Source organism: Hevea brasiliensis, chromosome 1 (genome assembly GCF_030052815.1).
Source record: "Hevea brasiliensis isolate MT/VB/25A 57/8 chromosome 1, ASM3005281v1, whole genome shotgun sequence".
NCBI classification, from domain to species: Eukaryota; Viridiplantae; Streptophyta; class Magnoliopsida; order Malpighiales; family Euphorbiaceae; genus Hevea; species Hevea brasiliensis.
This window is the reverse complement of record NC_079493.1, coordinates 119,175,156-119,200,417: the sequence shown is the minus strand read 5'-3', so window position 1 is coordinate 119,200,417 and position 25,262 is coordinate 119,175,156. Positions and strand designations below refer to the sequence as shown.

General features: G+C 33.4%; 2 protein-coding genes across 4 annotated transcripts; one reads left to right on the top strand and one right to left on the bottom strand.

Moving 5' to 3' along the window:
• Positions 1 to 483: 483 nt before the first annotated feature.
• Positions 484 to 20,557, top strand: LOC110634141 (protein ANTI-SILENCING 1). 3 transcript variants are annotated; one of them, XM_058149254.1, is made up of 13 exons: positions 484 to 963; positions 1,053 to 1,098; positions 3,905 to 4,287; positions 4,984 to 5,152; positions 9,528 to 9,656; positions 9,735 to 10,009; positions 10,506 to 10,532; positions 13,091 to 13,183; positions 13,508 to 13,586; positions 14,091 to 14,181; positions 14,863 to 15,215; positions 19,848 to 19,936; positions 20,041 to 20,557. In XM_058149254.1, exons 3-11 carry the CDS (start codon positions 4,087 to 4,089, stop codon positions 14,888 to 14,890), a joined length of 1,092 nt encoding a protein of 363 aa, XP_058005237.1. In that variant the 5' UTR covers positions 484 to 963; positions 1,053 to 1,098; positions 3,905 to 4,086; the 3' UTR covers positions 14,891 to 15,215; positions 19,848 to 19,936; positions 20,041 to 20,557. The 3 variants fall into 3 exon arrangements, with proteins under 3 accessions (XP_058005237.1, XP_058005242.1, XP_058005240.1); XM_058149259.1 differs by lacking the exons at positions 10,506 to 10,532; positions 13,091 to 13,183 and having other exon boundaries at positions 13,508 to 13,549; positions 19,848 to 20,557; XM_058149257.1 differs by lacking the exons at positions 10,506 to 10,532; positions 13,091 to 13,183 and having other exon boundaries at positions 19,848 to 20,557.
• Positions 20,558 to 20,888: 331 nt separating this feature from the next.
• Positions 20,889 to 24,587, bottom strand: LOC110634142 (probable histone H2A variant 3). Its single transcript, XM_021783051.2, has 2 exons — positions 24,325 to 24,587; positions 20,889 to 21,342 (listed from the first exon to the last, which is right to left on the bottom strand). The coding sequence occupies exons 1-2, from the start codon at positions 24,430 to 24,432 to the stop codon at positions 21,046 to 21,048; spliced, it is 405 nt and encodes a 134-aa protein (XP_021638743.1). The 5' UTR covers positions 24,433 to 24,587; the 3' UTR covers positions 20,889 to 21,045.
• Between the last annotated feature and the right edge of the window lie 675 nt (positions 24,588 to 25,262).

Sequence of the window (25,262 nt, the reverse complement as noted above, 5' to 3'; positions counted from 1 at the left end):
TTTTAAATAATATTTTGAAAATAATTTTTATTTCAAAATTTAATAAAAAAAAGATAGGATATCTAAAAAAAATTTATCATGTTTGAATTCGATTAATATTATTAAAATTTAAGTTCATCTTAAATTCGATTAAAAATTATTCTCAATTATTTAAACTCATTCCAAATTCGATTATTATTATTCGAAAAATTTTTAAACATATTTAATTTTATATATTTTAATTAATAATATTTTAATAATTTAATAATTTCATAAAATATTTAAATTTTATTTAAAATAAAATATATAAAATTTATAAATATTATTAAAAATATATATATATTTTATATTTAATTAAATATTTATAAAAAAATTTAAACAATAATATTCACTATATTAAATTTAAATTTAATATAAATATTATTTTAAAATTTAAATCTATTTTAAATTTAATTATACTACTTAAATTTATTTTATTAGAATTCCATTAGGTTAAGCACCTTGCAAAAATACCATAAAAGAGGGAAGAGGGTCCATTACACGCCAAAAAAAAAATCTTGCATTAAGAAAGGCGCGCTCTCACGCCGCTGCGCACAGAATAACCAGCCACAAAATAGTACGGTGCGGCAAAAGGCCTACTGAGCCATTTTTTAAATAGAGGCCATAGGGTTGAGGAATTTACACACTCTGCGCATTTTAGTACTAGCTCTTGCATTTTCGATAACCATAAATGTGCTTTGCGATTCCACAGGGCAGAGAGGTTTTGGGTATTTCTTCTTTGGGTTTGCTGCTTTGTGGTTAAGCTTCTTTGAACCTTCATTTTGTTCCGCTAGTTTCAAAGTCCTTTCTCTTGCTAGTAGTTGTATACCCATTTACGTCTGGCTTTCTTCTTCTCTGTATCTTTGCTTTTCTGAGCAGAGATTTTATTTTCTATCGCCAGAGCTTGTGATCCGCATTTGTATTTTTTTATATCTTGCGTCCAGAGTAAGTTTTTCCTTCGATATAGTTTCTAATAAATGTCTACTTACGGTTGGATCACTAATAGTCTTTTTTTTTTCTGGAAACATGCTTAGGTTATCTTGGTTGCACTCTACACGGCGTCTGGTGGTCTTCCTCTAGGTAAAAATCTCTCTCTATGCTGCTTTACTGGTTTTTACTAGTGTCCTTTCAATTCTCTCCAGGTTTAATGGGTTTCCTGGGCTTTTTCATTTTAATGGTGATGGTCACCTTTCGATAGCTTTTATTTTTAGGATGTTTCACTCGGGAGTCATTATTTATTCATGGAGGAGTTTAACTTTACATGCTCAAGTTTCAAGTTTCATATCCTTGTGAAAATGGGACAACAACTTAATGACATATACTTTATTTTCTTACTCAACAAAATATAAAAGAAAAAAGAGAAAAAAGGAAATCGCCAAATGCTTCATATCTCCATACGGGCTTCTTTGAAAAGCAGGATTTTCCTGTCTAGACCCGGTCTACAATGGGCTCAAGACAGAAATATCTGCCTAAACCCGGTCTACTGTGACCCAAGACAGAAATGTACGGTGACGATGTATGGTGGAACTCAGTTATGGGTCTATGTGTGTGTATTGGTTCATGATGGACTTGTATAGGCATTGCAGGGATAAATAGACGGCCTTTGCACTTTGTTTTACTCCAAGTATTAATCAAAACTATGACAAAAAAGAAAAAGAAAAAAGCATTAGGAAACATGAACCATATTGATTGTAGAATTGCGACCTCTGCTGCTGTAAAATCTTGCATATTTTATTTTAGGTTTAATTTCATCATGATACATGAGTAGCCTTTCCAATTTGCTTATCATATATTCTATTAATCATGTCAAATTAATGGAAAGCCTTTTCGTTGAAAATGAGCAAAATACCTCAATTTCCCCCTTTTGACTGTGATCAATCTGTAGTTTCATTTTCAAAACGTGATGCTTTGATGTCCATTATTAAAAAAATGATTTTTTTTTTTATTTATTTTATAAAAGATTTTAAATATGTGATTGAGTTGTTCAACTTTCTCCCTTTTATAGGAGTTTTTAAAGCACGCTAGAATAATTTGCTACCTAATGTTTTTGACCCAATGGCTGTGACTCCTTTCTTCTTCTTCTCTCTTTTTTCACTATGTGTGCGTGTAATTATAAAATATAGGATTAAGGTTTATCCTAGGTGTTTCTTTGTTTATGTTCTAATGGCATAGCATGTCTTTTCTTCTCCTTTTTCACTGTCTGTGTGTGATTATAAAAATTTAGGATTAAACTTTATCCCTGGTCATTCTTTGTTCATGTTCTAATTGCATAGCATGTTTTGCATTATGTTCTTCACAAAAATATTATTGTTTGTATTACTTGTGGAATCAGTAATAATTCTGAGCTGCTAATCCTCTAATTGTTTTTTTATTTACCATGATAACTATTAACATATTTCTTTGCATTTGGTTTGCACATACCCTTTATCCAATTAAATTCTTCATTGCATGCTACCATCTTGTTCAAGTAGCTTGATTAAGTGAAAATTTTTTATTTGCATGTAACTGATAGCTTGTTTAAGAATGGTGGAAAGGGAGGGGCAGGTGATACGAACTTAGGAGAACCACACCCAAAAGCTAGTTGTTGAGGTTAGAGAGACTAAGTTCATATATACCTCATATTGAAATCCAATACTTTCAATGTGGGATATAAGGTTCCTTATAATGGGATTGTAATAAATGGAAAGCGGTTTTGGTCCTCATGAAAACCTTTGTCAACTATTTGGGGAGGAAGGAAGAAGAAAACAAGTCTTTTAATGATAATTTATGTGGAATTGACATTTTTGCCTTGTATCTTTATTCTTTTCATTCAAACTCGGTATAAAGAGTATATTAGGAATTTCCTTTTTCCCTTTTTCTTCCTTTTACTCTCCTTATTTTCACCACTTACCAAATAAAAAAAAAGGGAAATTCTCTTCTCTTATATTTTGCCCTTTATTTATATGTTCTCTCTTTTTTTTTTTTTTTTTTTTTTTTTTTTCCCTTCAACCTTTTTTTTAAACAAGGTGTAATTGATTTTGATGCATGTTTTTCTGCATTAATTTCTTTAATGATTGCTTAACTTCAATAAAATTTAGTCTGGCAATTAAATTTAAATTTATAGCAACAAAATTTTTCAATTTTTATGTAATTTCTTATAGACATTTACTCAAATCATTTGTAATGTAAAAAACTATTATTGGTTATAATGATTATTGGTAGATTAAGGGAGGCTTTTAATGATTATATAACAAATTTGAAGTTAGTGTCATCTATGCATAATAATAGTAAAATGTTTTGACTTCTGAATTTCTTGTTATATTAATGTTCTCTAGGGGGCGTTTGGTCATTGGAATTCAACAATCCCGTATTGAATCACTTCCCTAAGAATGTAGATTTCTAGACAAGTAATTCTAGGAATTTAAAATTATCATTTTTATTTATAGTTTAAATTTTATTTAGAAGATATAATTATTGTGTTTGGTTAGTTTATAAGAAAGTACAAATATATTGTATTAAATTACCATAACATCCTTAATCAAAATAAATTTTATTTACTTAATCTAGACCCACATAGTCACAATAACATTAAATTTATATTTCTTTTTTTTAGAAAATTTAATTTCCCACCCCATGAGAAAGAAACATTTTCATATATATGGGAAAGTAAATCTTGGACTATAGATTTAGGAATTTAACTTTAAAACATTTGAATTTAATTTTTCTTGAGTGATTTCAATGACCAAATGCACCCTTAGCTTGTAGTCCTCACTAATTGTCCTCACTAGTATATATGTGATATTGAATTTGATATGTTACTATATTTCATATGGAGAAATTTTCAGAAGTATGACTATAATTGACAATGGATGGTTTCATTTGTTATTTTCTATCTTTGGTTTGATAGGTTCACAAAGAATAGCTGACTAATTGTTCCTATTGGGAGATAGATACGTGATGTTGCCTCACAAAGACTCTGATGGAGAATCTGATGGAGAATGAACTTGCATATTTCAGTGGGGTATTAAAAAAGGAGTTGGTCGGACAAACAAAGATGTCCATTCCCATGATTCATTTACATACTATGGCATGGAATACTTTCTTTGTGATTGTGTTTATTTTCGCAACGATGATGTTGAGACTTACATTGGTAAGCTTGGGAAGATCTTTGAGACTCCCAAACATGAAAAGAAAGTAAAGGTGGTATGGTTCTTTCGTCCTAGTGAAATATGTAATTTTTTGGGAGATTATGAGCCAAGGTGGAATGAGATATTTTTTGCTCTGGTGAGGGTAAAGGCCTTTCCAATGTTAACGCTTTGGTAAATCATATTTGCATTTTTACTTTCATTTTTATTGGCCACCTTACCACACTTTTCCTTGGGTAATGCTTAGTTCTTATATTGTGTGCTGTCTGTTATGATACATGGAAAATTTACAATTCTAACTAGAGTTTTGACCACTTAAGTCAAACTCTATTTATGTTACTTAGTGTAATTTGAAATCTTGGCTTTTCTTTATTTGTGGTTTAAGTGTCTATTTTGGGGAACAGTGGCTAATTGTTTGTGGTTTCTAATTGCTAGCTTGGGTTGTTTGGTAATTACGATAGTTTAGACCATAGCTTTAAAATTTAGTGGTTTATAATTGAATTTGAATGTTGAAAGTTGGGATTTTAGCTATTCAACTTTTAGTTTTTAGTTAATAACATTTAATTGTTGATTGATATTAAACTTTTTGTAAAGTGGTGGGTATATGTGAACCAACTAAGGCCTTATTGAGAAGAGATGATGTGATTCAATGTTTTAAATCAATAGAAATGAGTTTCCCTATCAGTTACTCAATTGATTATTTCATTTCCAATTCTACATATTAAATTTCATGTGATGATTCTTTTCACTATTATTTTTTATTTTAAATTGTGAATGGTTAATATTCATAATTTATGTCAAAAGGTACTGAAATATGTTCTTTTGGTTTTTCCCATTTCAGGAAGCAATTGTTGAAAAATGCAATGTTGTTTGTGCATCAGATGACAAGAGAAATCCTCAAGCAACTGAACAAGAGTTGAGAATGGCCGACTATATTTTCTATCACAGCTTTGATGTTGGAGAACATAGAATACTAAAGAACTTTGCAAATCACATAGATGGAATTAAAGGTTGGTTATTAAATTGTTGACAAATAATTTACATTAGGTGCTTTAGGAAATGAAATCAAAGGATTTTTATTGTCCTCATAATCATAATTTGTGTCAAATTTTGTTCATTGGTTGTTAACATCTTTTATAAATTTTTTATTATTTCTTGAATGAAGTTATGATTTGGGTTGTTTTTGTAATGTAATGTGTTAAGGAAGATGAGGCTTTTTGCAAGTATCAATAGCTAGATGCTTACTTTTCTTTTTTTATGATCTCAAATTAGCATACAAGTAAGATGATTCTAGACATGACTAATCATTGGTGCAACACAAACACTGATAAAGTTTTGCTAAAAATAGTTCTATGATTACATAATTATGCCTATTTTTGTTGTTATAAGTAAAATCAGTGGAAGAATTCTAAGATTAGACTTTATGATTCACTATTATCAATAATATATATAACTAGACAGTTGCTCGAGCGTTGCGCATATATTTTTATTTTTTAAATTATTAGTAGAACAAATAATTAGTAGAACAAATAATGAGATATAGTATCTAAAAATTAGAAAAATATTAAAAATAAAAAATGTTAAAGTTTAAAAACATACCTTATGGATATTTGTGGAAAAATCTTATTCATCATTCTAAAATCACATGTAATATTTTATTTGTATAAATTAAATCTTAAAAAAAAGGAGACAAATCTAAAATTTGATTCACTTTGAAGCTGGAGCTTTAAAAAACTTAGAGACAAAATTACATGTTGCAATTTAAGTGTCATGTGTTAAGCCATTTATTGAAGGTAACATAGTGTCATTAACCATGTAACATTATACATACACGCATAAAATGATTAACAAAACTATAACAGACCGGAAGGCACCCCCCCCCCCCCCCAAAAAAAAAAAAAAAAAAAGAAAAAAAAAAAAAGAAGGTAATTTATAAATACATAGAACAACTGAGAAATCAGGGAAAGGAAGAAAGAATAGAATAGAAGCAAAAGGGGTTACGGGAAAAAAAAAAGCAATTTTTTTCTTGAAGAATAGCAATAGTTAGCAAAAGCTAGACTTTTTTTTTTTCTTAATGGAATGAATGGTTCTCAACTTTTTAATCGTAGTATATATCAATCCTTTTGTTATAATATTATATACTTTAGTTCTTTTACTTTGATTAACATTTTAGCTTGAAAGTTGAAAAAAAAAATTATTAATCCTATAAAGTTAAAGGGTGAGGGACTAAAATGTTGTTTCATCTATAAGGTGAGAAATCAATAACTATTTTATGAAGGCAAGAATACAAGTGTTGATTTTTCCTAATATTAGTGTTTTTTTTTTTAAATTTACTACTAAATTTTATTAGATAAGTGATATATGTTATGGTGGTGAGCCTTGTGCAGTAAGAATGTTGCTTCTATGTGAATGGATGGTCATGAGTTCAAGTTGTGGAAACAACTTTTCTATAAGAGAAATTGGCGAGGGCTGCAAATTTTGTATGATACTATCATAACTCTTGCAAAGTGAGGAGCCTTGTCAATTGTGGATGCTCTTTTTTAATAGAATTTGATTATTTATTTTATACTAATAAGCTGATAATAGACTCGAGTTTATGAGATGTGTTTTCAGCGTATTCCTGTGCGGATATGAGTAAATTACTATTTCATTCCTATGTTATGTCATAATTAACAATTGGGTTCCTGGAGATTTTGGAAAATAGATGGAAACATTTCTAGGTTTTGATTTCATCATACACTTTCGTCTATCCTTTCATTTTTCTCAACTTTTGTGCTATCGAAGAGTGAAAGTAGCTTAATATCCCTCAAGATAAGTTATCATTTGTCCCTAAATTTTACCATTATGTGCATTTTCATCCTTGAATTTTTATCATTATTCACACTTCAATCCCTCATTGACGACCTTTAAAATGGATGGAGGGACAAAAATGTATGATAGAACCAAAATTGATGGATATATTTTTCTCCTTTCCAAAATACAAAGACCCATTGTTAATTATGGCATAACACATGTATGAAAAAGTAATTTACCCTTTATATGATAGTTATCTTGTGGATACATATGTGTTTGGGTTTGTTATAATCTAATGTCTGGTGCTAGTTGGATTACACCAAGGTTCAGCTGTAAACCCTTACCTTTTTACGTTAGTTTTAGATGAATTGACGAAACATATACAAGAGAGTATCCCTTGGTGCATGATGTTTGCGGATGATATAGTTCTGATAGATGAGATGCGAGAATGAGTCAATAGAAAGCTAGAGCTTTGAAGAAGTACTCTAAAGACAAAGGGCTTTATGTTAAGTAGAACGAAGACAGAATACATGCATTGCAAGTTCAGTGAAGGCCGAACTGGTGATAGGGAAGAAGTTAGTTTGGATGGAGCGGCACTGCTTCAAAGTAATCACTTTAAATATTTCGGCTCAATTCTTCAAGTAGATGGGGGATGTGAGGAGGATGCCAGACATAGGATTAAAGCCGGATTGTTGAAGTGGAGAAGTGCCACGAGAGTTTTATGTAATTGCAAGATTTCCAATAAGTTGAAAGGAAAATTTTACCGTACAGCCATATGATCGGCCATGTTATATGGTAGTGAGTGTTAGGTACTGAAGGTGTCTTATATGTCTAAGAAAAGAGTTACAGAAATGTGAATGTTAAGGTGGATGAGTGGCTATACTAGCTAGATAAAATTCGTAATGAGAGTATTAGAGAAAAAGTAGGAGTGGTGTCAATTGAGAATAAGTTGAGAGAAGTGAAATTGAGATGGTTTGGTCATGTGAAACGTAGACATACGGAGGCTCCAATTAGACAAGTAGAGCACATTAAGTTAGAGGATAGAAAGAAAAGAAGGGGCAGACCTCAACTGACTTAGAGGAAAGTAGTACAACATGACGTAGAAGCATTGCATATGGAGAAAGAAAATCCATATAGCCTACCTCAAATTTTTGAGATAAAGGCTTAGTTGAGTTGAGTTAATGTCTAGTGCTAATACTTTTATTTATCTCTAATTTTGAAAATAAACTTACTGTCAAGTTTGTGCCTTTCCCCCCTATAAACTGAAGAGAATAATTTCAGCAGTAAAATTTTGTAATTTAACTATGTTAAGGATTGCATAAGTGGGAGGGTGAAAGATATTCAGTTTCCTTTATGAATATGTTGTGCTTTTCGCTTTTTGTAAACTTTCTTTTATTTGTTTATCCAAGAAACTTGTTAGGTTGTGACACCTATATGGATAATTGAAATTATCACTTGAACCAAACTTGACAATTAGGTTTGATCCATACAAATGGTGAAAATTCAAAATTCCCATCATTGTAATCGCAAGATTCCCAATTAGTTCAAAGGAAAATTTTACCGTACAGCCATATGACCGGCTATGTTATATGGCAGTGAGTGTTGGGCACTGAAGGAGTCGTATGTATTTAAGATAAGAGTTGCGGATATGAGAATGTTAAGGTGGATGAGTGGCCATAGTAGACTAGATAAAGTCCGTAATTAGAGTATTAGAGAAAAGGTAGGAGTGATATCAATTGAGGATAAATTGAGAGAAGGGAGATTGAGGTGGTTTGGTCATGTGAAACGTAGACATACGGAGACTCCAGTTAGACAAAGTTAGACAAGTAGAGCACATTAGGGTAGAGGATAAAAAAAAAGAAGGGGTAGACTTAAACTGACTTGGAGGAGAGTAGTACAACATGACCTAGAAGCATTACACATTTCTGAGGATTTAACTCAAAATCGTTTAGAGTGAAGAAAGAGAATCCATATAGCCGATCACAAATTTTTGGGATAAAGACTTAGTTTAGTTGAGTTGAGTATTGTGTTTCCCCACATTTTTAATGGTATTTTGTTTAATAATTGTGTTAAGTTCCTGATTTGAATGAGTTCACTGTCAGGGAAGGATTTTGATTTTGGAGCAAGGAACGGAAAAAGAAAAGGGAAAAAAAGCAAAGCAGAGAAAAGAAAGTAGCACAGAAGTGGCAATATTGTAATTAGGTAGTCATGGAGAGTGTCATACTATGCTTTTTTCTTATTTGTTGGAGTGGGTGGGATGGGTACTGGGGAAGGTTTCTGTGCTGGGTTATGCTACTGGAACTGGAAATCGGGATGTTCTCTTCTCCTCCCTGAAACGTGCAATTGCTTTTTACACATAGACCAGTCAATTTGCTGAAATGATAGTGATTTAATTGCAGGTATAAAATCTATACCAAATTATGAAGTTGGTGAGACATCAAGTTTCATATTCCTGAACAAAATAATGTAAATCCACTTTGTCAGGAGTTATGACTCTGTATTGCAATAAACAGAAGAAGCATTTTTTAATGATTTGATGAGTTAGCATTGGATGTTGGTTGTGAGCAAAATGGAATTTTTTTCATTCTGCAGTGGAACATTTTTTCAATGGATTGAAAGATCAAAAAATCATTGCTCCTCCCATTCTCAAGCAAAATGTGAAAGCGGATGGTCTTACAGTAAGAGATGGCAAGTCCAGCAGCAGTTGTCCTGTGGTTAAAGGTGATTTGTGAAAATGCCTACATGTGTTATACTTTTAATTTCAATTTAGGCAAAATTAGCTTCATCCAATATCTGCAGAAACTAAGAAGGTTGCAGCTGGTGTGGGTGAGCAAGAACACATTTCAAATGATACTGGTACTAGTAAAATTCCGTGCAGCCAAGTTAATGACAAAGCTAAGAAAGTGAGGGCTTCTGCAGACTCTTCTACTGCTGATGCATCAAATGCCCAACTTCATAAGAAGAGAAAGTTACTTCAGGAGAAGGAAGGTGCTGTCTCTAGGAAAGTAGGTCCTCAAGTTGCACTAGATCGTGGTGTCAAAACTGCAAGCAAGATTTCTTCAAGACCAGATGCTGTAAGTTTTAACTGGATCCCATCTCCCCCATTATGGCAGTCATATTTTATGAAGAGCACTTGGGTTTATTATGGCATTATATTTTTCATAAGGGTGCTTGTTTGTCTAATTTAAGCTTTTGTGAACCATTTTTTATTATGGGTAGATGAAAACGTAAATCTGAGTGTGGACCAAGTTACCAACAGGGTCATTGTTGATAATCATATTTGGATGGAAAACGAGAAAAATGTTCTTAACCTCTTCCATGTGTTCCGAAACATATGCTGATTAACTTTTGAGAATTTTGTTGCCCTTGCTTAATTTTAATGGTTCATCAAGGATCCTTAATTTCAATGTTGCATTCTTGGGCCTCCTTCAGGTGCATTATAATATTTTCACAATTTTGCACCCACATAAACTCGCAATTTGATATTTAAATTTCATCTATATGAATTTGTTAATTGATCAAAAGTGTTTTTTTTTTTTTTTTTTTTTTTTTTTAATTTTACATTTGAAGGATAAAAGAAATTGGTTCAAGAAACAAGTAAGTTGTTTCTATTCTGTCCCCATTGACTTCCTCTTGATGTTTTCATTGCTCTCGCAAATTTTTTGAGCCTCTTTGTAATCATTCTTTAAACCTTCCAATCACCATAGACTAAAATAAACATAAAAACTTTAAATATGTAAGTTATAACAATGCCTTACAGAATAGTGTTGATGATGCATGAAAATTTTTCAGATAGTTGTATATCTCACAGGAATGGATTTATTCTAAGTTTTTATTTCATAGTGGAGAACTGTTCCTATTTATTTATTCATTCACATCATGTAGGGTGAGAGTTTGAGACTAAATTTGAAATCTTCCCAGAAATGGGCCTTATGGGCTTTGGTGGTCTGTATTGTTATATATATTTTGAAGGATTCATTATCAGTTTATTACTTAGAAGACATTTGGTTACTTTCTTGGGGAAGTTAAATACCTGTTGAGAAATCTCTGTACTTCACTTTTTCATCCAAATTATGTGGGAACATCTTTAATCTCTACCTCTTTAAGAGGTATGAGAATTTCCAAAGAATGATAGCGTTGCCTTTCTCGAGTTGCTTGTTGAGCAATATAAGCAAGCTTTGTTGACGAGAGTAAAGCCATCCAGGGACGTGCAGCTCTGGTGCAGTGATTGTTGTTCTAGAGAATCTAGACATGCAGAGCTTTGATTTCAGTGAGACTAGGACATTATACAATATACATTGATTAGTATATAATGGAGGAGTAAGGATGTTAAATCTAGGGGTGTGCAGTTTTTGGTTTAAACCGAAAAACCGAACCGAACCGATTAATTCGGTTCAATCGGTTCGGTTTTAAAATTTAATCGGTTCGGCTTGGTTTATAATTTTGATAATTTCGGATTAATCGGTTCGGTTCGGTTATTTTCATAAAAAAATCAAAAAAACCGAACCGAACCGAAATTATTAATATATATAAGAAATAAAAAAATTGAACCAAATTGAATCGAACCGAATCGAACCGAACCGAAATCAAAGAAAACCGAACCGAGCCTTAAGATTTTTTATTTCTAATTTTTTTGTTTTTATGTTTTTATTATTTAGATTTAATGTTAAAAATATGAAATTTTATAAATTTTGGTTTGATCAGTTTAAAACCGAACCGAACCGATATTTATCGGTTCGATTCGGTTCAGTTTTCTCTTATCAATCGGTTCGGTTCGGTTTTTAAAATTTTTTATTTTCGATTTTCGGTTTTATCGGTTCGGTTCGGTTCGGAACCGAACCGACCTTTTGCACACCCCTAGTTAAATCAATACGACAAATTATAAGGGAATATGATTATCAATGCCAAAATTTTTGCTTGGCTTTGTCATTCACAAGAGAACTGTTGAAGAGTGTATTATCTTCCAGTTGAAGTGGTTAGCCAAATTAATAAGGATTATGTGATTCTCATCCATTTTATGATTCACATTCACAAACCTGTTTTGAAGAAATTTTTGAAAATGTAATATTTTAGAATGACTAGCCTTTCATGAAATCAAATACTGCAAACTAATTTATTTTACAAAAGCAGCCCTTTCTGAGGTGTTGATACAAAGTAGAGTGGGAGAAGGATCTGTACTTTTTGCTGGAGTTAGGAGATAGTCCAATGGTGGAGAAGACAAAAATGAATCAGCTCAGTTGGTTGAGTGTGAAACATTGTCGATTATAGTCTACTTTTTTTCTAAAATTTACTAGACTTGGCTATAGAAGACACTGGGAAGTATTACCAGTTAGCATGTCGCAACCAGAGCATTATCCTTTATATATATATATATATATATATATATATATATAAATTGAAGATGCCTGAAGAGATGCCATTGATCTCTTTCTTAGGTGACCCATATCTTGTTTAATGTTTATCCGTACAACTCTGTTGTGATAATGCTTTTAAGATATATCCAGCTAGCATTAGTTTTCCAAAACCCAGTTAACAGTAATAAGCTTGGAAAGGTTGATAAACTGGTCATATGGATCTTGATTTGGCATTTTAGTGTGAATATTGGATTCATGTGCTTAGGTCATTAGGACTTGTGATGGATAAGTTCCCTTTATGCAAAACCTTAGGGCTAATGTTTTGCGACAACTGGATTTTCATATTCTTTGCGATTTGAGTACTATATAGTCTGCTATATAAAAACTTGATTTGATCCATATCCACTTCTGTACAAGTTATGGTGTCGGCAGATTTGTTTTCTCCCCTTCTACTTTTGGACAGTTATATTTTCATTCTCTTATATTGTTATTATTATTATTATTATTATTATTATTATTATTATTATTGATTTACTGTAAAAAAAATGCGAGTCTGATCTATATTGATTCTGCTTGTGTGTTTCTAGATCATTTTTCTTCTTTTTCCATAATGTGATCTGTAATGTAATTTTACATTTGACCATGTAAGAACTTGTCTCAGTAGTCTCTACTGCTAGAATTTCTAAATTCTGCCTGCTTAGTATTATCATGCATATATCTTGAAAATGATAAGTTATGGCTCATGTTCAAACTTCAAACTCAACAGTTTTGCTATAACTTTCTTTTCTCTACTATATTTAGTCTTGGGTAGAAAAATTGCAGACAGCTAAAGAGGCTGGCACCTTGGTTTTGCCTGAAAATTTAGACCCATCCTTTACTTCGTCAGAAATAGAGGTATAAATTATAGTTCTCCATGTTGTTAACTCTTTCTTCATTTCTGTAGAATCTGTAGTCTTCATCCTCTACATGTTGCCATCATTGTTAGTACCTTGGGTTTCAACTTAAGCAACCTGAGTGCTAAAAACATGTTTACTATTTTGATTTAGAATTATTTTCTTATGTAGCTAAAAGTGATTATGCTGTATGTGTTATCCTCTTCAAATCATATTTACCTACATGGCAAACAATGCTTCGAAAAATGACTGGGATTCCGGACTTTGGTGGCTAATCTGGTTCCTCCTGTTATGTGATCTTCGTTGTGTTTCTTGTCTGCTTCAGGATCTGGTTTGGCATGCACTTAACCAAAGGGTCGATGCAAAGGTGATACGAAACAGTACTTTTTCGAGCCCATACTATGGTAATCATATTCATCTGATAATCGCATGTTAGAGAGATTATCAACATGTTAGGTCTTTTAACTTCAAAACCTGAATTTTGAGGTTGGACTTGAGTTTCTAATATGGTTCAAAGCCAACTCTATGCTCCCCATTCTGCACATTCTCACATTGTCATAGTGTCCACCACGTGTTTGGCTGTTCTCTCGCCAAGTTTTGATTTCTTGTGTTTCCGCCATGTGAATCTTGACTTTCTATTGTTCTGTCACGTGTGCTTTCAATCAATTAATGACATTCTTTACACTTGTGTGTGCAAATTAATTGTGCTACGTGTCTGGCCTAGCACATATCAAGAGGTGGCATTAGCGATAAAAATCAACGTGTTAGGCCTTCTAACTTCAAAATCTAGGTTTTGGTGGTGGGCTTGGATTTCTTATAACATGCATTATCAGTTTGTTGATCTTTGATTATGTGCTGTAATTTAAAAATGAATGAGCAGCAGGACTGACCTTTTCATATGATAACAGGTAAAGTTTTGGTTATATTCAAGTCAAAAGTTGCAGCTGAATCTGCAATATCCAAATTGCAAAAGAGATGCCTAAAGTTGGGAGATGGGAGGTACTTATTCTATAGGTTTCTTCATATTATGTCTCAAATTTCACCTTTATTTGCATATGGTTGTTTCTTCAAATTCTTCTTTTAAGCAAATTCAATATCCTCTGGATAATTCATATATGCCACTCTTTTAAGCAAGTGGGCTTTGATCTTTTAGAAGTAGAATGGTATTTGATGGATTAAAATCAGATCACCACTGACCAAAGCAGTTTTTTGGTTGATTGCTTCCTATTTCGTTAATTTTGAAGTAATAATAATTTTCTGTCCATATTTCAAAATACCATGTGTACAATACCACTGCTATTTTGGGAGTCTATATCTTTGTTGATGAAGTTTGCTTCCCTGGTTTCCTTGTATTTTATTCATGCACCAAGCCCTTATTTCTTGAAAACTGTTGGAACAAAATTAACTCAACCCTCTTCATTAACACAATGGTAATACATGTATACTATTTTGTTTTTCTTTAATGATACAAATTTCTTCAATGGTACTAGTATTAAAAGCTACAATTTTTTAATATTGATGCGAAATTGGTCTCAAACAGAGCTGAATGGCGAAGAAGGATTTATATAGTTGACATTGACTAGTTTGGGATTAAGGCTTAGTTTTTGTTGATACAATTTTCTGATGATTAGCATACCAAGTTTAATGTCTAATATATTGCTGTTTTTGCTTCATTTGTAGACCTATTGTTTGTAGGAGGGTTCTCTAAGGGATCATGGTAATCATGCCAATTTCATTGGCCATGTGTCTGTTCTCAAATTCAAGCTAAGGCAATCTGAAGAAATGGTAACAGATATCGCTAGCAGTTTGTTCTTACTTTCATTAAGCTGCTGTTAACATCTGGATGTTCCATAAGTGCTATTAAAAAAAACTATTGTTGATGTCTTTCTTAACCTTTTTTTTTTCTCTTTACCAAGCGAAAAGCAGTGTCAACTGCACACTTCTCCCAGCCCAATACTGTTGAATATGATATGGCAATGGAGTGGCGCATGCTACAGGAGAAGTGTGATATGTGTTGGAAGAAATTGCACATGGTACTTTACATTATCCAGTTTTCTTTGTTTATTATGTTTATTCTTACATATATACATGTCTGTGTGCGCATGCACAAGTGTGTGCATGCGGGTGCATATGCGAGAGAGACTACCTACTCTTGAAATCCTTGAGAGCATTTTATTGGGAGTGTGCATTTCATCAAGCTTGCTCTCTGGTTGTCCTTTTTGAATTTTTTTCTTTTTTATATTTTCCGTAAGAGGAAGAGGAAGTTTCTAGTGCAAACTTGAATAATCACTCTTTATGCAGGGTAATTTTTACCCACTGTCCCTCAATATTAGGGTTGTTTCATCTTCATCTCACAACAATTTGTCATCAAAGAACCCTAAACTTCCATTTAATCTTATCAAAAATTCCTCACCAAATTCCCTCACTAAGTCACTCTGCAAATGACATACGCACTCTCTACAAACCACATTCCCTCCTCTCCCTCCTCCGCAAATAACGCCCTCTCTTTCTCTTTCCCCCTCTGTAAACAACAGTTCCATCTTTTATCACCCACACTTTCTCTTTCCCTCTCTATAAATCTCTTTCTTTCCATAAATTAACAAACCCAAATTCCATCAACAACAATCTCAACAAATTAGAAGCAAAAAAAATAAATAAAGAAAGAAAAAAGTTATAGTTAAATTTCACAATTTTTCGCATGAAGATCCAAATTAAGGCTCACAACACTTGGAAGTTAGATTGAGGAAAACCTCAAGATCCATTGCCATTAGGAGAAAATTGGCAACGTCAAATCTTAGCAAATTTGGCAGAGGAAATGACCTTCCATAAGTGAAGAAATTTCTACAATGGAGAGAACAAAAATTATAGATTTGAGGAAGTTTTTTAGACAGAAATTTCTCTTAGCTATTGTGTAGAGAGACAATTACTGAGTGGAAGATAAAACCATCGCCACTAAGCCTTTTTTTTTGTTGACCTAATACCTCCCCATCATTGATGTCCTTCACTTTCTTCATTGATTTGAGAATGAGATCGAGCAAGCTTTGCTCCACTTGAAATTGCAAACTAGAGAGAGAACCTAACACTCCATTTAGCTTGTGGGAATTCAAAACACATAATTCATTTGTAAATGAATTCTAACTTCATTTGCAAATTAGAATTCATTTGCAAATGAATTCTAACTTCATTTGCAAATGAATTTTCATGTTTGGTATGCTAAAACTTAAAACGTGTATTTGAATTGAATTCCAAAAAATCATGTTTGGAATAAATGCAGAATTGAAATTCATTTGCATTTATTTTCTAAAATATTATTGACATATATTATCATGAAATAAATAATAAATTCATAATTATATTTGTTTTACTCATTAATCTTGTATTTGTCTTTTTTTTTTATTAAGATACATAATATACTCATATTTTATATGTTATTTACCCTTAAAATAATATCTATCACTATATAAATTAAATAGTTTAAAATAACAAAATAATATTTATCAATGACATCTTTTTCTTATGACTTATTTTCTGAGGTTAAAAAATGCATCAACGCTACAGTCATATAAAAAAAAAGGTCAGAAGATACACAAGACAAATGGTATCCTTGTAACAAAACCAATATGCCCTTTTCTGAGAGAGGGGGATGGGGAGGGGAGGAAGGGGGAGAGAGAGAGAGAGAGGGAGAGAGCAGGGGGGAGGTTGAGGGAGAAATACAACAGCCATTACTTAAATCATATCATGCATCTTGAGAGAGAGAGAGAGAGAGAGAGAGAGAGAGAGAGAGAGAGTTTATGGTGATTTGAAGATAAGGGAAAAAAAACAGGTTTCCATTACTTAAATCATATCATGCATCTTGAGAGAGAGAGAGAGAGAGAGAGAGTTTATGGTGATTTGAAGACAAGGGGAAAAAAAAAAGGTTTTGTGAGAGTGGGAGAGGGGAGGGGGAGGGAGAGATACAATAGCCATTAATTAAATCATATCATAGAGAGAGAGAGAGAGAGAGAGAGAGAGAGAGAGAGAGAGAGTTTATGGTGATTTGAAGGTAAGGGAAAAAAAAGCAGGTTTTGTGAGAGAGAGAGAGAGAGGGGTACAATAGCCAATCATATCATGCATCTTGAGAGAGAGAGAGAGAGAGAGAGAGAGAGAGAGAGAGAGTGTGAGAGAGAGTTTATGGTGATTTGAAGTCAAGGGAAAAAAAAAAGGTTTTGTGAGAGAGAGCGGGGGAGGGGGAGGGGGAGGGAGGGAGAGAGAGAGAGATACAATAGCCATTACTTAAATCATATCATGCATCTTGAGAGAGAGAGAGAGAGAGAGAGAGAGAGAGAGAGAGAGAGAGAGATATAGGTTTTGTGAGAGAGAGAGGGGGAGAGGGAGAGGGAGAGGGGAGGGACAGATACAATAGCCATTACTTAAATCATATCATGCATCTTGAGAGAGAGAGAGAGAGAGAGAGAGAGAGAGAGAGTTTATGGTGATTTGAAGATAAGGGAAAAAAAACAGGTTTTGAGAGAGAGAGAGAGAGAGAGAGAGAGAGAGAGAGAGGCGGGGGGGGGGGGGGGGTGAGGGGAAGGGGGAGAGGGAGAGATACAATAGCTATTACTTAAATCATATCATGCATCTTGAGAGAGAGAGAGAGAGAGAGAGAGAGAGAGAGAGAGAGAGAGAGGGAGAGATACAATAGCCATTACTTAAATCATATCATGCATCTTAAGAGAGAGAGAGAGAGAGATACAATAGCCATTACTTAAATCATTACTTAAATCGTATCATGCATCTTGAGAGAGAGAGAGAGAGAGAGAGAGAGAGAGGGAGAGATACAATAGCCATTAATTAAATCATATCGTGCATCTTGAGAGAGAGAGAGAGAGAGTTTATGGTGATTTGAAGATAACGGAAAAAAAACAGGTTTTGAGAGAGAGAGAGAGAGAGAGAGAGAGAGAAGGGGGGGGGGGGGGGGGGGTGAGGGGAAGGGGGGGAGGGAGAGAGATGCAATAGCCATTAATTAAATCATGTCATGCATCTTGAGAGAGGGAGGGGGAGGAGGGAGGGGGAGAGATACAATAGCCATTGCTTAAATCACATCATGCATCTTGAGAGAGAGAGAGAGAGAGAAATACAATAGCTATTACTTAAATCATTACTTAAATCATATCATGCATCTTGAGAGAGAGAGAGAGAGAGAGAGTTTATGGTGACTTGAAGATAAAGGAAAAAAAAAAAAAACAGGTTTTGTGATATGGGTAGTTAAAAATTTTTGTTGTAAATTTTGTGGAATTCATTTGGAAATTCCACCTATTTTGATGGAATTTGTGATAGTTATGTTTGATTCTGTAGAATTCAAATCATAGAGTTGAAATCCTTTTTTTTTTTTCATTCCAAACCCAAAAATTTGGATTTGTAAATGAGTTTTACAAAATTTTTTTTGTGGAATTCATTCATTCCATAGTGTAAAGCTCTACTACTGTTTATTTCTCCTTGCCTTGGCATGGACAACGCCTACCCCCCAAGCAGCATGCAACCTTCAAAGGAATCAATCTTGAGAAATTGAGGGTGGGAGGGGCAATGAAGAGTAAAGGACAAGAAAAAAAATGGCTACTTTCTGTGTGTTAGCATTTAGAGAAGAAAATTGGGATGAGTAAATCCAAATCGAAGAACAAAGAAATTGGTAAATAAGAAATCAAAAAAGAGAGGAAGTGAGCAGCTGTCGTGCCTTAGAATCAAAAGGAAGAGGAAGGGGATGAAGCAACAAATAAAAGAGAGAAAATGGGCTGCGTTGTTTTTTTGCAGAGGGAGGGGTGAGGGAGGGAGTGAGAGTGAATTGTTTAGAGAGAGAAATGCTTAGAGAGAGTGCCAAATCTACGTTTCAATGAGTACTAATAAAAACAACATAAAAGTGCTATATAAGATCTTGGCTGGAGTGCATACTGGAATCTGGCAAGAGGGATATTCGGTAAGATTAAGTGAAGGTTTAGGGATTTTTTTGATGATAAATTGATATTGAGGGTCCGTAAAGGTTACCCCTATGCGTGGATCCAAAATTAGGTATGGTCATCAACCAATTTTGTTTTGTGTTTTAAGCTTTCGTGTTCTAATACAATTTAATGTTTACTCAACAGTGATACCTTTGATCGCATATGCCAAATATTATGTTATGCATTGAATGATTGTCAGATTTTTAATTCATTTGATTTTTGATGTGCTGCTGTGGGGACTGGTTCAAGTTGTAAAAGTTAGTAATTGGATGGGGTCAGATGATCATGGGCTTAGTTTTGTATAGAAAAGGATCAACCCATGTTTTGGCCTTAAACTTTATGCACGTGTAATATTGAGCTCTCAAGGTGAAGCTTTTCACTATTGGCTCGCTGTACAATTAAATTTAGTAACGTAGAGGCTCGTTCACCAGACAGTAGATTTGTACAGGACTAAAATATGACCAACTCAAATAGCACAGGGCCTCACTACCAAATGATTTCACTTGAAGGACTTGAGATGCAGAAGGGTGTGAAGTTCAAGGGCCAAAATATAAGTTAAACCTATAGAAAACAAATACATGATGGATATTTGAATATATCTAATTGTTCCCTCCCTAACCCTTTTTTCTATGCATTTCAGTTTTCGAATAATTTTGAATATTACTTCCTTTTTCATCATTTGGTTCTCTGCAGTGGCAAGAAGAGGAAATAAGAGATGTCCAGAAGCAGCTAAAAAATGCAGTATCATAACTAGTGAAGTTACTGAAACATCTCATGTTTTGGTAAGCAAATTTCAGGATCATTAATAAAAGAAAATATGATCTCTTGACAATTCTCATTTCACTTGCTCCTTTTTGCTTCACTATCAATGAAATCATTTCTGCAGAACAAAAACATTCCATCCTTTTTTGCCCTGAAGTGTGCACTTTTGTTTGTGAAATGTGGAGGGGCATGCAAGGGGAGTTTCATGTTTTTGAAAACTTTAAAATGATGTCACTTACAAGGAGAAAGTGTAAATAGTAGGAACCTCAGAAGGACAAATTAATTTTAATGTAAATCGTTTCGACGGTATCGTTCCTGCGTGTTGGGTACATTCTTGCTCCACAGTTAGAATAGAATTTCACATCTTGCTTTATGGTGAACGTTCTTACTCAAATTATATAAATTGCAGCCTTTTCTGGTCATTTTCTTACTAGCCAATCCATTTTTTCTCGTATGCCTGGTATATATGGGAAGAGTGTTTATGTTGCTTTGCATCAAAGATCACGTGTGTATGAAATATGATAATGGATGTAACTTGATCATTCGTAGGATCCTTAAGTTTCAGTTACTTTTTATTTATTTATTTATTTTATGTAATTAACTTCGATTTTTTCCAAAAAAATAATTGGAGACTTTTTAATCTCCCAGAGCACAATTTCAAAGAAGCTAGAATTTAAGTAGATGAAACTGATTGTCATACTAAAGTCTTCTATTCTATCTTGTAGCAAGTTTTTATTATAAAATTAATATGTGATCCTAAAGGAATGAAATTAATATCATTATCCTACAAGTAGTGTACATCGAGTGAGCAAGTCAACGAAGATGGCTGGGGAGCTGCTGGGTTTACAGCCAACAGATGCCGACCGCATTTTCACCTACACTCGCATACGAGAGAAAAATCCAGAACAGAGATTTTATAAACAGAGAGATTGTAATTGGGAGGAATTGGAAAAGAAAAGAAGGGCCAACAAATTCAAAAACAGAGAGATCAACACAAATAAAACTTAACACTGCTTGTCAAACAACATTTAAGTACTAGAATTGTCAGGGCACAATTGGGTTCCTCGCTTATCACTGTTTCTCATACATTTTTTAAATCAGCTTTTAGGGTACAAACACAAAGGGGAGACTACTCCTTGGAGGATTTGTTGATGAGGGATTTGTGAATGTGCGGGATAACCCCACCACCAGCAATGGTTCCTTTGATGAGCGTGTCAAGTTCTTCGTCCCCCCGTATAGCAAGCTGCAAATGCCTTGGTGTTATACGTTTCACCTTGAGATCCTTGCTTGCATTCCCCGCCAACTCCAACACTTCAGCGGTAAGATACTCCAGTATAGCTGCTGTGTAAACAGCAGCTGTTGCCCCAACCCTTCCATTTGCAGAAACCCTAGTTTTCAAAAGACGATGAACCCGCCCCACAGGGAACTGCAGGAAAGGTATGGGAAAACGCTTATATAAAAAGATCATATATAACTTTTTTTTTAAAAATGTAAATCGAGTTCCTATTTGTTTAAGCAAACATATTACTTCAGATATCATCAAACAGAAAGTCATATCCCATGCATTCAGGTTCAGCAAGTTCATATGCAATACATTTCACAAAGAAACTTCTGACTTCAATAAAAAAAATATCAACTCATCCCACTTGTACTTCAGCATTGGCATTGTTTAATTACCAAGACACCCTCCAGCAGTATTCTTAATTAGTGCAAAAGTGCCGCAGACAATACCAAATCTCTTATTTTATTTTGAAAAATTTACAATTTAGTCTTTAAATTTTGCCCTATATTACACTTTAGTCCTTGAATTTTAAAAAATTAATTATTTAGCACTTAAATTTCACACTATATTACACTTTAATCCCTGAATTTTGATAAATGAATTATCAAGTCCTTGAATTTTAGACTATATCATAATTTAGTCCTTGTAATTTTAATATATAGAACAATTTAATCCTTCTGTCAGTGGATGAGATTACTGTAAACATTAAAATTACAAGAATTAAATTGTTCTACGTATTAAAATTAAAGGACTAAATAGTTCATTTCTCAAAATTCAAAGACTAAAGTATAATATAATGCAAAATCTAGAGACTCAGTAATTAATTTCTCAAAATTTAAAGACTAAAGTGTAATATATGACAAAGTCCAAGGACCAAATTGTAAACTTCCCTTTTACTTTTGCACAAGTGTTACAGGGCTATTTTAGTTGATGTGCAGTAACGAATAGGGGAGTACACAGTGTGTGAATTGGAAGTCCTCGCTTTGCCCATCCTACTTCATTGATTGTAAGCTTAAAAGCTCCATACCTGCATTTCTGCTCCCTCAATTCTTTAACCAAGGACCTGTTCAGTTCATACCCTTTGAAATGATCATTTCTCACAGATTACTCAAAAGTTTCTCACTTCCATTAAGTTGTCTAAGCAACAGAGCAGAAATCAAATTTGGAGGTTAAGCATGACAATGGAGGAAGAGAGATGCAAACCATTGGCTCATTCTTGTAAAGCATATCCTGGGAATATTTCATTTGTCATACACGCATAAACATATAGTTCTACAATAACCAACTTCGGTGCAGTAACTATACGACACTTTGTGACAGAAACACACAACTCCATGCATGATATTCCATCTTGATGTTGAACAAAGCAATCTTGCCTTTAACAGCTAGAGCAAGCATGTTCTTTTCTTGTCACTCAATCTTTTCCTTCAATGCTAATGCCCTAAAAGTTCCTCCCATTTGTGTAGCTCGTTCATTAACTACACAAATTCCCAATTCAAAGTTTTGTTATGAATGCTTAAAGGCTTAAAGCCCTAAACCAAATTTAAAGATGATAATCCACCTGTGTAGCTATGGTCTTATTATCAGAGCCTGGAAGCTTTTTATTAATCATCCAAAAGATCATGGGAATGAGGCTTGGCAGAGAGCAAAAATTACACACTCAAAAGTAACCCTTTTTATCCAAATCTACATGCTGCAAATTATATCCAACTGACATTTTTCACTTTGCTATTCAGTATCCTTCTGCAGATAGATACTTAAGAAAGAAGTGCCCCTTCCTTGCACACGTTCCATGGTAAGAAATGGAGAAAGAAAAAGGTAACAAGTTAAGGCCTTTTTCACACCTTTCATTTTCTAAGTCCTCAAGCCATTAAATTGTTACCAAAATCTTTCCGGATAGCAGATGTTACCTTCCAGATTTCTGAAGCGGACACTATTAAGTTATTTTCTATACAGGATCTCAAAAAATCAACAATTCTCCTCAGTCCTTAACAACAACTGAAGGCCAAGAGTTCCTATAAAGCCCAGGTTGAAGAATGCCTAGTCAAGGATTACTGGATTACCAGAGAAGATCCACAATGCCTAATTCATTTTAAGTAATCCTAATTCTTTTATTTTGTAATGACCAAATAAAAATGAGAAATGCATATCTCTAGGTTATGCACCTTAACATAATCCCCATAATACTGGTAAAATAACCTTTTGGCAGAAAACTACTTGCCAAAGACAACTTGCGGCACGGATCATAAAACAGGAAAGGATGACATCAACATGTAAGGCTAACATAAAACTTGAAAAAAAAAAAAAAGTCAACTCACTTTTTCTGGAAGGCAACATTGACTTTGAGGAGAAATGGAAATTAAGTTTGGAAGGTATTTATATCAAGTATGAGCAACAAGGGTATCGTTGAAAATAGTAATCCTTCAGAATTTCTAAAAATGAATGAAAGCATGTTCTTCCAATTGTTGAAGAGATTCTGACAACCACTGAGGAGAAATGCATGCACAGGATTGACCATGATCCAAAATGGGGATGGAGAAAGACTCTGATCTCAACTTAAATTTCCAAGACCCAGTAACGTGATCTGCATCTGCATGCGTAAGACGATTTTCTCCCAAATAACATTCTCATGTCAAGAAAATTTGTAAAGCTTCCCCGTCCTATGATTCAAAAGAGAGTAACACAACGGTGGAGCTTTTGGTACGGAAGAAATACAGTGATTCAAAAACTACATCTACCCTCCACCCCTGCAGAGAAAAAAAAAATCCTATTTTCCCACCCTTCAAGCTAATGTTACAATTTTCCACTACGTTCACCAACATAAGATCTCACCCAACATACACAGCATAATACCGACTACAAAACAAAAATAAATTTTACTAAAGCACATCCTATTCCTGATATATATTTTTCCAATATTTCTATCCACTCTCCACTTCCTTCTCTGCAACTCACTAAAGATATAAGAGCATAGAAACTTTAACAAAAAAAAAAATGCATTGCTTTCCAATTAAAATTTCATGAATTCAATACATTGACTAGACATAAACAAATCAAAAAAAGAACATCCAAAAGAAATTCAATATCGCTAATTTCAAGGTGCATATAGAGAGAGGGAGAGAGGACCTGGAGACCAGCGCGAGAGGAGCGAGAGACAGGCTTCTTCTTGTCCTTGTCTTTGTTATTGAGAGTGGATTTGCCAGTAATCAAGCCTTTGGCTCCTTTGCCCGACATTTTCCGGCTCAAAATCTAGGGTTTCTTATGCGAAATCCAGAAGAAAATGCGAGAAACGGAGCACAGAAAGAAAGAGAGTGAGAAGGAAAAAGGAAAGAGCTGCCAAGACCCGCAAGCAAGACAAGCGACTCTGAGAAGCAAACGCGATCAGGAATGGAGATGATAGGAGCTTTATATTATTGGTTTGACGAAATTACCCTTGTTATTTGTTGAAAATTACGGGTCGTAAGAATGCACGTGGATAATATAGCGGTACTTGTACGATGAAGAAGGGGGTCTACTTTTTTTTTTTTTAAAGAAAAAAAGAGTCTGCCTTTGCTGCTAAATAATGGTATCTATAATATTTTTATTTTTAAATTAAGGAAAAGGAAATATTTTAAACCAGTCAACTCTAGAATTAGACCAGTCAATCAGAAAGTCAACGTTTAGACGATTGGAATTTAAAAAAATAAAAATAAATGTTAATTAATTGAATTACATGTAAATTTTTTTTGGACTTTATCTAAATATAAATCCTCAATAAAATATTTTTGCTAAATTATTTAAAATAAAATTAAAGGTATTACGAGTTTAATAATTTTTAAATTAAATATATATATATATTAAAATTTATGTGTAATTAATATATATATATATCTTAATATTAATATTTCATTTAAAAAAACTTTACTTTTTTATAGAAAATTAATTTTGTAATAAATGAACTCAATTATTCATACAAACAGTCAAGTCGGTAAATGTTAATTTCACATATGGCTTCCATATCATTATTAAATATTATACGAAATTTTGGGAACAACTTTAAAATATGAGAAAAATATTAGCTATAT